We start from the raw sequence: 13,669 nt of genomic DNA, 5'->3' as shown, positions 1-13,669 counted from the left end.
CGCGCCCTTCCCTAGCGGACAGGGCGCAGCGCTCACCTCGCGCCGGGCGGCGGCGGGGCAGGGCGAGCCGGCTGCCGCTCCTCGCCTTAAAAGCCGCCTCCGGCCATTGCCGAACGTTTCCGGACTTTGCCGAACCTCTCCCCCTTCTGGTCGGGCTGCGCGGAGCCGCCGGCGACAACGTGGCACGCTATAGCCGCCCGCCCACCGTCGGCCCGCGATTCAAACACTACGCCCTCACCTCCTCTGCCGAGAGCCAATGGGGAGCCGCCCGCCGGGTAGATCGAAAGGAGCGCCGGCCAACCAGGAAGCGGACTCACGGCAGGCGGCCAATGAAAGAGAAGGAGGGGTTGGCCCTGGCCAGCCGGCCCTCCCCTAGCGTCCCGCTGCGCAGCCTCCGGGCGGAGGAGGTCGGTCGGTGCCCGCGGAAGGGGCGGTGGCGGCGGCGGCGGGGCTCGAGGCGTTCGCGGCGGGGAGCGGCCGCCGTGGGGGGGTTCCGGTGTGGCAGAGGTGGCGGCGCGCCCGGGAGTGCTGGGAGTCCCCGCGGTGCCCTGTGAGGCGGTGCCTGGGCCCCGCTCTCCACGCGCTCAGCCCCTTCCCGCCTTCCCGCCCGGGGAAGGTTCTGCGCCGGGGTGCGGAGCGGAGGGCGCCGTCCCCGCGGGTCCGTCTGCCGCTCGCTGTGCGTCTCCACAAGGCGGAGAGCCGCGCCCCTCAGCACCGGGCGGCTCTGAGCGGGCGGCAGCGCGGCGTGCCCGGGGCTGGGATACCCGCAGGTTCGGGAGCCCTGGGAGCTCTGCGTGCGTCTGCCCTCCGCGGGGTTTCCTTTCAGCGGTGCTTCCCTTCAGGGCTCCCCCTGAGGACTCGAAAAGCGCCGGTTCTTTGCTCTGCCCTCAGCGCTGCGCTGCGGTGAGGAGCTGCCACGAGAGGCGGTGCGGCCGGTGCGCTCTGTGACTCACGGCTGTGCGGGAGGCTCACGCGTGTTTCATTGTTGTACAATTAAAGAACGCGTCTCTGGGGAGGGGAAGCGTGGAACCTCGGCTTCTCACCGAGGCGATTCACACGCGAGGCGCGGGAGCAGATGTAGCGTTAGCGCAGGAGCCGAGTCAGATCCTGTGCTGCACTGAGTCATGGCGCTGGAGGCGGGTCGGCGCATTGTTAGGAGGCTGTTGTAGAAGAAATGATACTTGTAAGTTTTTAGGAGCGACGGGAGCAGTTTCTTATTTGTGCGTAGGAAGGAACTGAGTCAAATACGACTTGAGAATGTTAATGCTGAGCGTTTATCTCAGTGCTCTTGGAATCTGAGGTCGGGGCCCGCAGTTCTCCACTGAAAACCTACCGGGTTACAGCTGGACTGTGGTTTTCCAAAAGCCCCGAGGTCTCACACCGACATCATTAAGTGTATTTGGGAAGATGTGGATACATAGTTTTAAAAAGCACACTATTCTTATCGATAATCACCTTTCACAGTTTTTGATATCCCTCTCTTTAAGCATAAACAATTCACATGGGCATCTTTTCAATAACATAGTTTCTCAGTTCAGTTTATGAAACCAAACTTGCTACAGAGGTGCAAAGCCTGGAATCAATCACCTGGAAATGGAAAATTCTGTGAAAAATGAATATGATGACAAGCATGACAGTCACACTCAATTATCTGAAAATTGAGTCACGTTTTTACAAATAAATGACCTTTGGATGGCTGTTTGAAAATTGCATGTTGGATAAAATTGTTAACGTGGTGCGGAGGAGGAAGGGGTGCACAGCTGGCAGCAGGTTGTGCAGCTCTGCAGTTAGCAGGTATTAAGGCTGAAATGAGTGCCTCCAAAGGAATGGCAAATAGCTCCTCTCAAAGAGATGTTCAGATGGATAAAGCCTCGGTTAGAAAGAGCAACTCGAGAGAAATATTTCTGTATTGGGATTCTGGAATCAAATCTGGTCAAGAACATAAAGGGAATATTTGCTTTAGAAGGTGGGGGTTCCCTGGAGCTGGCTGTCTCCACGGGGTGCTTTGCAGCACTCATACTTCAGTTACTTGCTGGGGACACGTGGAAGAAGTCAGCAACCTAGAGAGCTGTTGGCTGAAGCTCTGTTTGATTTATCAGAGAGCTCTGCATTAAAGAATCTCTGTTATTTGGACATACTTTAATGCTGTACTGCTCTGCATGAGTCACTTTCTGGATTTTGTTTACATGCTGTCTTCTCTAGTATGAAAATGTTTAGACTGTTAAAAAGTGCTTGGATAGTTCCGTGGTTTCTGTTCATGTCTGATTTGTTTATTAGGTGTAAGTATTGCTTCCATGTTCGTTAAGTATTAGCATTTAGAAGTACAAACCCAAAACTTTGTTTTGAAAGGAATGCTTCCTAGTGTTTGCTGCATTTGGACATTCACAGCAATGGAACGTGTAGGGCTGTGGGCTGACTCACTTCATTCCTGCACAGAGCTTCGTAGCTTTAAAACTACATGGCTGGCAAGATGTGAAGTGTGTGCAATTACTTTGACCTCTGCACCAGAATTGGTCTTTGCAAACGCTAATTTTTATGTGCACAGAAATTATTCTCTTAAAATTTGGTCTACCTGTTCTATTGACTTTTAGCTGATGAGGTTTAGAAATGTCGCTGAATTGATATTCTGCACCTGTGTGGTTTTGTGCTCAGAGGAAGTGAGGATGTGGAGATCTTGCTGCTAGAATCCATTTCCACACCTCTGATATGAATCTCCCACATCATTTGACTTTGGAAAATTATTTAACCAACTATTATAATTCTTTCCTGTACCTTGAGGAAGAAGAGGCTCACGCAGTTGGGAAGATGAAGTTGGCTTTGGAAATCCACCCCAATGCTCTGGCGTACTCCATGACCACGCTGGGTGCCGGAATGATGAACAGTATCTTTAATTTCTACTACGTCAAGCTTTTCCTAAACCGATACAGAATTTCAGAAGTAGCATTTCATCAAGCACAGGTACTGTACAATGGATATGTTGGTTTCATGGTGTGTTTGCATCTGTGATATTGTAACAATGGTGAAGTTTTTTGGTTTGTTTTGTGGTGGCATTTTTTTACTTATTAATTCCTTTTGAATGCAAAGCAAGTGGTTATGCAGTACTTCCTTTTAAGTTTTGATATTGCATATGCAAGAATATGTACAAATGAAACACTGTTTACAATCTGCAGACAAAAATCTCAAACTTTGATTGCTGGGAAGATTAACTTGAAGTAATCTTTTAAACTAATCTTGCATCTTAGCTCCAGAGGTACATTTATGGATTGTTCAAGTACTTAAATACTGCCCCAGTTCTGCAAGTCCTTAGCTAGGTGTGCAGCTCCTGCTGTAAATTCCAGCAGGCAACAAGCTGGCTCATGTTCTGCATCACTTGCAATGAGTGTGCAAGGTGTGCAAGGTGGGAGCTGTCAGAGGAGTGAGGTTGTAGCCATGGGGGTTCACCAAGCATTGGGCACTGCCTACTTACGCTTTCTTTTTTTATTCTATTTCATAATCACTGTAAACCTTTAAATACTTTTGATAATTTGGTCCCAAGTCTGTTTTTGCTCTTTCTTTTATTCTTCAAGTAGAGATTCTTTAAGTAGATATGGTGTTTATTACTTCTTGCCTGTATAACCTCTGCAGAAAACTCACACTGCTAAGTTGTGTTCTGTTTGTCCCAGGTTGTATTTATGATATGGAACGCCATTAATGATCCACTTTTTGGCTATATTCAAGACAACTCCCAGTTGCCATGCTGCTCCAGACGCCAGTTTTCAATTCTGTACGGAGCTCCGTTATACGCGTTAGCCTTTTTGCTTCCTTGGTTCCCTTGGAGACATTATGAAGAAGGTGACTGGCTGAGTGGGCTCCACCTCATTGTCGCATTGTGTGCTTTTGATGGTTTGCTCACCTTTGTGCTGCTCGCACAGTGCGCGCTCTTTGCAGAAATTTCAACAAGACATGAAAGCAGGCTTCAGCTTATAAAATACAACCAAGTAGCAACATTGATTGGGTCAACAAGCGTTCTCTTTTGTGGCCTGATATCAGATAATATGGAAAATTTTGCTTATTTTCAGGCTTTCGCTGTTTTGATTGCAGTGTTAGCAACAGCTTGTATGTATTACACAGGCAAATACAGTACCAGCCAGTATGAGCAGAGAGGAGTTCTTGCCGAGAGTGCTGATCGAGGAAATGGTGACAGAGCTCTCTCCTGGTCCTCGGTGATCTCATTGACCAAACAGATTATGACAGAGAAAAACTTTTTGTTTTTTGTTACTATGAACTTCTTCCAAGTTTTCCACTTAGCCTTCTGCAACAATTTTATGATGATCTTTGCGGATAATCTCATTCCTCAGGATGTCCTTTCTTCTTCTGTAAGAAGCATCATGTATGGAGCAGGCTTCATTTGTCCTCAGGTAGGCAGGATCACGTTTTGAATTTCAGAATACAAGAATGTGGTGTTTTGTCTGTCCTCGTTAGATTAAGGTATCTGTTTACACTGCTTGTTGAAAAAATGCTGTACCCTACATGAACGATTGGCCATACTGAGAAGCAAATCCAGTTCACCAAAGCTCTAAAAGAAAATGCCCATGGGTACAGTCTAACCAGGTGGAAGGCTGGGTTAGTGAGAAGGGACAAGCAGGCAGGCCAGTAGAAAATCATTTTACAGGAAGGTGAAATATGAGCATGCAGCAAGTCCTACAGGATTCATAACAACTAAGTGTAACTGAAGAAAAACGTGGCCAAGATAGAAAGTTTCTGTAAGCAAAAATGTAGAATTCGGAGTACTTTTCTCTTTGATTTTGATTTGCAATGTACGATTAAAGAATGATCTCTTCTTTGGTAAGTTTTTCAAACAAACTGCAGAAGGCACTGGAAAAGTTATTAGGTACTAACAGCACTACTGAAATATGTATCTCTGTCACAGGAACAGAACAAAACTCGCTGCTTTTGGGGGATAATACATTCCCATTTGTTTTTTTGTTTGCTGTCTTTGTCAGCTGTGTACACTGGGTATGGGGAAAGATGGTTTCATGACTCCAGCAGGGATGGGAGTAGGAGGAATTAAAGGTAAAAGAAAGGAGAACCCAAACCAGTCGTAATGTGTGAGCAAAAGAAAACAGCAAAAATGTGTCCCACAGAGTGCAAACACTCTTGTCTGCAGCGAATAAAAAAATTGGTTGTTTCTTCCCTTCTAATATCTTGCAGTGGATTTTTAAAACTTTCCTTGTGTTTACTGCTGGATTTCCCAAAAGCTGAGAATGTAGACTTGCAGCACAGGTACCGATGGCACTGGGAATTTCTGAAAATGAATGTTCTTTAAGTTGTAATGCTTTTCTGTAGGGAGAACTTAGGAGAAGGAGCAATTGCAATTCACAGTTCTATTTCAGTTACCTTTTTGGCTGTTGCACGTGTAACACAGAGTCCCTGACTTTTTTCTCTCAGGATCTTACGCATACCTTTTCTGTTCTATAAACTGAATATTAATCATCCCAACTGTAATCTTTGCCACAGGTTTTAGAGTGTTTTGGTTTTTTGTTTTTTTTTTTTGCTCAAACAAGTACAAACTTCAAAAGTAAATCAGAAACTTCAGAAGTAAGGAAAGATGAAATGCACTCAAGATATAGCAGTCATCAGTTGCTGAAATGATTGTGACCGTGTGAAGCAAACAATCTTTCAGAAGATGCATTTCTCTCTGCTCCCCAGACGCTTTGTCTCGACGGTCACTGAACCGTAGCATGTGCTGTGACCTTATTTCTCTCAGGTTTTGTCCCTTTGAGTTCAAGATATAATAAGAGAATTCTCTGGTGGCAATGTCCTGAGCTTCACTTACTGGCAGAGCACCCAGCCCGTGTAAAACAAAGCACCTTCTTACAGACTGCTCCAGAGGTCTGTGCTGCGATGGGCTGCAGCTTCTGTCTTAGGTTCCTTGCAGCAGCGGGTGCAAAGAGTACAACCTGCCTTTCAGGGTCAGCCTGTTGCTGAAACAAATCTAAATGTAAAGCATTACTAAGTTACTGTTTTTCATAGAAACATGCTGTTTTAGAAATGTGCAGGTAATAAGGGATTTCTAAATGGTGCTTCCTGGGACAGGGCCATTCTCAGTTACAGAGAGAAGATCGTGTTTCTTACAGTAACACACTTAACATCTTAGAATGCATCGTGTAAGCACAATTCTGCAAACACCAGAGATCAGCAGGGGGATGGTATGTTTAGTTTCCTACAATCAGATCTTCTTACTATACCAACTTCCCAGATTTGTTTTCCCTCTCTGTTAATGTGGGCATTCAATAATAGTTAGCAATGTGGGGAGCAGTACTTTCCTGGGGATGTGACAGTTCTTACCTAGCTGGAGTGGCAGGACCGTTCATACCTGGTAAAGCTCACAGAGAATGATCCACTAGATATTTCCCTTTGTTCAATTCTTGTGTTTTTGTTTGGTTTGTTCTTTTTAGGGAGCTTTTTTCCTTCTCCTTTGATATGTAGTAATGATTTATTTGTGTCTTTCTGTCCTTGACAGGTCTCCTAATGCTGAAACACTGTACAGTGTCTTTGCCTCATATATTTGTATTTCTTTTCAGTGCCTTGTTCTTCTCAGTCATGCTTCGTTGAAGAAGTTTGGTTACTACAGAATCATCTTGTTTTCCTTTTACTTTGAAGGAGTAGCTGCTGCTGTCATGTTTGTTCTAGGACCAGGACATTACTATCTCTTGGCATTTTATCTCACAACAAACATGTAAGTAAGTACCTTTCTTTTTTTCATACATACCAGTTAAATAATTTCAACAGAGTGGACACCTGTTTCTGTAGCATAAAGATTTTAACACTGCTTTTTTTTTTTCTTTCTGGTCTGTTTCATCTGTCAGGAAACTGAAAACTTCTCTCAGCTTTCACTTCAGCTTTTAATTTCTTCTTAAAATCCAACCAAAGAAAAAACAAAGCAACACAAAAAACCCAAACCCATGAAAAGTAACTCAGTTTTGCAGCCAAATCCCTCCAGCTATATCTCTGTTTTAACATGAGACAAATTCAGATTCAAGAGAAGCAGAACCACTTTTCAACCACAGAGACAGAGATCTCAGTAGAGAAACTCTTCAGACAGTTTGCTGGAGAGCCTCAGACCTCATTTGGTACTGAATGAACCCTTGTGGGTTGCACTGCAGAACAAGTACCAATGAGTCAAGTACCCATTAGATAACCAGTACTAAGTTGCATTTTCAGTGATAGTGGGGAAGTATGATACCAAGAAATAGAAGTTGCGTTGAGGAAGTACATTATTACATATGCAAAAATTTAATTAAAAAAGAAAAAGATCAGTTCATTTTTCTCTCTGTGTTTCCTGTTACACTGCTGCATTTCTACATGTTCTTTCCTACCCTTTTTTTTTTCCCCGTTTTCATTCTCATTTTCAGTATTTCATGGGCTACTGTAACACTGAGCTGTGTGGCCAATAAATTGCATTTCATTGCCTGCGTACTTTAAATGATGAAGATATATTTGGATTTCCCCAGGAAAATCTTATAAGGTACCTAAAGGCTGTTTAAAGTGCTAATTGTTCATAGCCTCTTGTAAGTGCAAGCTAATCACAGCCAAAATGTAACGAAATGAAGAAATTCTATTATTTGAATACAGTTTCAGTTCAGCAGTTTTACTAAGATCAGATTTGTGTATGTGTGAACATACATACATACATATATATGTATGCAAAATGTGAATGTGTGTAGGAATACATATAAGTTTTTTTTTTTTTTACTGTTCTCATTGTACTTTGTAGTTTGTCTTACATCTGATCTTTCCAATCCTCTCCAGTTGTTCAGACTTCAACAGGAAATTTGCAGTTTTTCTTTCTTCTTTAGTGTTTCTTTTCTTCATGTCATTTTAAATAATGGTTGGTGATAACATCAAGCAAGTATTTATGACTTTTTTCATCAGTGTCCAGGAAAAAAAAAAAAGGGGTGAAAAAAACCCTTTTAAGTATGCCTATTGATTTCTAATTCACAATTAAGAGCAGATCTAACAGTGCTTTCAGTTTGTTTCAAGACACATTGCCGAGTTTTAGTGTCAGCTTTGTGTGTTTCAGGTCTATGAGTGTGGTTGGGTGTGGTTGGGTGTGTGTGCCTGCGTGTCGGATTAGGCATCAATTACCATTTTTTATTATGAAAATGTATTTTTTTTAATTTTAAATGTTTTGTCTTCCTTTAGGGTAATTGTACAAGCTTCGTTTAGTTTGTTCAATTTGCCTTTGGCAGATATTGTTGATGCAGATTTAATCAAGCACAAGCGAAGGTATGTCAGTCTCAACTGTTTTTCTTGAAAGATGCTGTGTGTTTGCCATGCTACTCTTCAGTAAATTGGATTATGTCAGAGTAGAGGCAGTAAGTGATTGGGTGCTTGTCACAGAAGTGCATCCTGTGAGAACAGCATAAGACAAATAGGGAACTTGAATGAAGTTTCCTGCAGTTATTTCAGCAGAGTAACTTGAACAATTTATTAGGCCATTTCTAGTTTTAACTGCACTGCTGTGTACTCCAAGTTCTTCATGGTTTTTTTTTTTGTGTGTTTATTCACATCAACTTAAATTGAATTATTTTGTAATCCAGTGCATCCGTTGTCACCTTTCTGACACAGAAAAGAGTTTAGAAGGTTTAACCTGTGCTACTCATGGTGCAAATTCCAAAGTCTAAGTGGCTGCTGTTATCTCTCTGAAAAGAAATCCAAGATAAAACCTGCAGAGACCTTGCATACGACAACTGATAGATCTCTGGGATTTATATCAGAGTGCAAATAACTTCCTGCTGGTTCCATCAATGATTGTATTAGTGCAGATTCAATCTCGGTGAAAGGGTATTAAAGGACTTCACCCTCAAAGGTGAGAACTGGAGCACTTCCTTTCTTGGCCTCACAAGCGTATTCTTAAAGTGTAACTAATTTTCCGTGCACTGTTCAGGTTAGTTTTGTTTCAGAGCCAACAGCTGAACTTGAGTGCAAGTCATTTCAGAACTGGGGCCAAGATGTATGGAGCCCAGAGGTTTTTTACCTTCTATTTCCACAGAAAATGAGATTTCATTATGATAGCTGGTCTGTGCATGAAATGTATGAAATACAGCAGCAGTGTATGAAAGACAAAGCTAGCGTTTGCATATTAACAGGATTTAAAGTATCACTGCTGTGATGTGTATTTTTATTTTCTGAAATGTCTAGATCACCGCTTTCCTCTATGGTTTTTGGTACCAATGCTTTATTTACCAAGCCTGCCCAGTCCTTGGCTCCAATGCTTGTGGTTACAATACTGAATCAATTTGGTTATGAGAGCTTGAATAATGAAGTTGCTCAGCCTGATCCAAGGTGAGTTCAAAAGGGATACCTTAAATCAGAGAAACTAAATGGAAATAATCCTGTCATATAAAAAACACATTAATCTGCTGTTAGTTTTCATCAGCTGCACTTCAAAAACAGTTTACTGTGTGGTATTTTTTTGTTGTTAGGTAGAAATAGAAATGTTTTCTAGTTTGTTGGTTTTGTTTGTTTTTAAGAATAAACCTATCAAGCAATACATTTGAGGATACCTACCTAATTTTTGTGTGTGGGGGGGGGAAGGATACGTTGCAATATTTAACCACTTTTGGTTCTCTGTGAAAAATAAAAAGAAATGTTTGAGATTACCCAATGCTTCTTATTAAGATAGATGCAGTCCTGGCTGCTGTATTTTGTTATCTCATAAGTCTATTTCCTTACATGTATAATCTTAATAGGGTTGCAGCTTTTTTTTTTATTATTATTATTTGAGAGAAAGCAGTTTAATCACTGGAGGGAGGGAATTTCCATGAAGAAGGAGTATCATTTTGACTTCAATACTACTTACCATTCTAATGCTAATGATTTCATTGCTTTCCCTAGAGACCTTAATGCGGAGCATAAAGCTGTGGTTGCTAGCTAACACATTATAAATGCATGGGCTTTTATAAAAACAAATTATCAGGGTTTACACTAAAAAGGTCATAGGCTTTTATGACCAACAAGAAGAAGTGACAACATAAAGAATAACTGGAGTCAGGACTAAAAGGCAAAAATCAGCCTGATCGGGATTTGCTTGAAAGAACAGCACAGATATCCTAGGAACTATAGAGCTTCTCTAAATTCTGTGTACAACGTTTAAAAAATACATAGCAGACAATTGTATACATACTTCTGTGGAGGTAGGCCTTCAAGGAGAAGAGGCTGATTTTGTGTCCTCTAATGCTGGGAAAATGTTTTATATTTGAGGAATTTTCCAAAATGAAAAAAGAGGAGGAAAGTACAGCATAAAAGGACAACAGGTGGTCTTCTGAAAAGCATCCTGACATAAAGAAGGCTTAAGTTTAAGACTATGCCTGAGAACAGTTCCCTTGATTTTAATTCTGTAGATAGCCAGCCAGAGAGAAGTTGTGAAGAGGACACGAATCTCATTATAATGTCAAATTAGATTACTGATTTTTGCAGAAGAGCAAAAGATGTGACTGAGTGGATGTTGGATTGTGAGAGGGCTGAATATATTAATCTGGAAGGTTCAGAGAAGTTCAGATTTGAAGCATGAAAACTGCAGATCTGATCCAACTTAATCAGAGGAATGATGCCTTAGTGGATAGATTCAAAATCGCAGTGTTCTAATTTTTTGCCCAGTAAGTAGAGTCTGGGCTACAAGAACAATACATTTATTGAACACAGAGTCGAAATACTTTCAATGCTCACTCTCTGAAATCTGTATTTTCCATTGAGTGATGTTGAAATTGATTTATTTAATTGCAAGGTACAAAGCTGAGATTCAGAGAACACCACAAATATGCTGTCTGTCTATCATCATACCTATCCCCTCAAAAACGATTTCTTAGGCATGAAGCAGTCTGCATGCATTCTCTGTATATATCAGTGCATACATGCACATCAGCCCTGAACTCCAAATTTGGCTGTCCCAGTTTGGTCTCAGTAATTGGACTTTTCTACCAGCTAGTTCACAAATCCTGTAACCTCTCTGGGGAAGAATAAATGAAAATATTACAAAATATGACTTTCTGGGCTGGTCGTTATATGCTCACTTATCCAAGCATTCCAGAGACCTCGTCTGTTCTACTCTTCCTCCGTATTGAAACCTTTCAGCTGACCGTCAGCATTGCCTCCTTCGTACTTACCTGTGCCAGTATTCAGTTCTGCCTCACTGGCAGTACCTTAGACATCAGAAATGCCTTCTTCCTTAGGAGGAATCCAGTTCTGTGATTTTGAATGCATTATACATTAATATATTAATTATGCCACATTCTTAGGGGATGCTGTAGCTCCACATAAGTTAAGCATTTTGTAGTGGAAGCCAGCTTCAGAATTATTTTTGCTTTTGTTTTTTAATGTGATATCCTTAAAGTTTGAGGAACAGTTGGTAGACAGAGTGGCTGTTGTTGCCTGTTTGTTTTGTACTTTTACTTCATCATGGTAACATCAAATACTACCTGTCTCCTATGATTGATTTTTTTACTTATTATGTTTTGTTATGCAATTGAAAAGATATGTAGTTTCAAAACGCCCTCTTCTGGAGAGCTACTACAACAGCAGTTAACTTCTACAAACCTGCTTTTCAGCTTGTCCTTCAGTGAAGGGCTCTTAGCGGCACTTTGTTGATGCATTTGTATTGAATTGCTGGACTGCATCGCTTTCTGTTCAGACCGAGGGAAGCCTAGGGATAGACTGTGTGTTTTATTCCTGCATGTGCAAAGAATGACTGAAGATGGAAAACTTCATTAGGTACTGGTACAACTCATTACTGTGACAAAACGTGAGCTCTGCTCTTGATTTATCCCAACCCCTTAATGAAGTAGTTTTCCCATTCGTTATTTTCTCTAGATATTTGTCATAACTTGAGGTTTTAACACAGTTGATGTTATTATTTTCATAAACCAGTATTGTTCCACTGAAACCAGATCAAGATTGCATTTGTGGAAGTCAGTAATTTGGCAGACGTTCTTTCTTTGTTTGTTCTTTCCATGTTTTGTGTAAACATGGAAGAATTTAGTGTTTTAGTGTGTAGAACAGGCAAAGTGCAAACCCCACCACGCTGTTAACTGTGTCTGAGTTCTGTCTTCAACTTCAAATGGGTAAGAAATTTGTCTAAGGCATCCCGGCCAGCGCTGCTGGTATCAGTAACCATTGGCAGTTGTGATGGTGGTGCGCATGAGGCGGCCCTTCTTTATTTGTGCTGAAAATGCAATTGAATTCAGGCCAGTAAACAACTTCCAAGTGGTAAATTGCTGTCGCTGTGGACCAGTGACCTGCTAGTTAACAGTTTGCAATTCTTAAATGTGATTGCCCAAGTGATCATGTTGTTCATCTGAGAGCCTGTGGTTTTTGTTTCCTTACAGAGCATTAGCATGTATGTGATTTGGGATAAATTGTGATCAGTGTGGGTGTGGGCATGTATGTACTGAGGAATAAATCTAGGCTGTGTTGGGGTTACGTTGGAGATAGCGAGCATTCTTCTGTTAAATACAGTGAGAGATGAGTTCCTTCTTTTATGATTTAGATAAACTCTTAGATTTTATTCAAAACCCTGCTCCATTTTACAAGACTTTTGTTCACAAATTTCAAGGTTTTCTGCATCATGTCCATAGCTCTTCTGGGCCTCCAATCCTTATACCTGAATGCTAAGAAAAAAGCAAATAACAAAAACTGATCTTCTGAAAGATAATTTAGGTCCTATTTCTCAGCCTGAGTTGACTTTCCTGATATTTAAGTAAAAATTAAAATTCAGTAATGAACAGAATGTCAGTAGATAATTCTAGTTACTAGATGAATGCCAGAATGTGTGCTTTAAGATGTCAGAAACCGTACTGGATAACACAGGAAAAGTTATCATATTCTCCTTTTTGATTCATAGTTAATGATGCTTTTATTCCTTAAGATTTAGATCAAGAAATACCATTTATTCAGGAAAATGAATGAGAATCTGTGTATTATGTTAGTGGCTTCCATTATCTTGTAAAAATTTATTTCAAAACAATGAGATGAAATTAATTTTTCTATTTCAAGCAATTACACCATACCTGAGCATTAATCAGAACTCCCACCTTGCATTCAGCAGCTGTGGTAACATACTATGTAGATAGCTAGTAGTTCAGATGTGAAATAGTTCATATTAAAATATTTGTTTCTACTACAGTTTTTCTTTCTCTTCCAGAACATTCAGTGTCACTAAACCTTTTCTGATGCTCTGTTCTATAATTGAATCACATTGCTTTAAATTATTTTCTGTATTAAATAACACAGATGTGTAGTAAAGTAGTTATCTCATTTCCTCTCAGCAATTATGAGAGAAGTAAACACTATAAAATATATATCTGTATGTAGAATCAGAAAATATACTGGAAATATATTTGATATCTGAGATATTTCCTCTATTTAGAATTGATTGTTCACAGTAATGTGTATGTGAATATTTAAGATAAATGATTTAAAATAGTTTGTTATGAAATGACCGTAGAAATCAATTGTTTATCTTCTTCATCTTGAAAGCTGTGTTTTCATGTTTTTCACCAGCCTGTTTTTAGGTCTTCATGACGCCATGTTCTATTTGATCTGTCTGGTTCCACTTTGCATTGCAGTCGTACAGATCCTGACGTGGACTCCCTTTTCAATCCAGAATAGTCACATGGCAGCTGCACACTAA

The 13,669-nt window shown here is 40.9% G+C and overlaps 1 protein-coding gene across 1 annotated transcript; it reads left to right on the top strand.

Annotated features, from left to right (window-relative positions):
• Positions 1-2,784: 2,784 nt before the first annotated feature.
• On the top strand, positions 2,785-13,669 carry LOC306952201 (transmembrane protein 180-like; the record flags this gene model as incomplete). Its single annotated transcript, XM_079542862.1, has 6 exons — positions 2,785-2,958; positions 3,663-4,397; positions 6,564-6,718; positions 8,185-8,268; positions 9,184-9,327; positions 13,540-13,669. Exons 1-6 carry the CDS (start codon positions 2,806-2,808, stop codon positions 13,667-13,669), a joined length of 1,401 nt encoding a protein of 466 aa, XP_079398988.1. The 5' UTR covers positions 2,785-2,805.

The sequence above is a fragment of the Tetrao urogallus genome (genome assembly GCF_951394365.1).
Source record: "Tetrao urogallus genome assembly, chromosome: 15".
Classification (NCBI taxonomy): Eukaryota; Metazoa; Chordata; class Aves; order Galliformes; family Phasianidae; genus Tetrao; species Tetrao urogallus.
The sequence above is the reverse complement of the archived record's forward strand: the minus strand, read 5'-3'. Positions and strand labels throughout refer to the sequence as shown.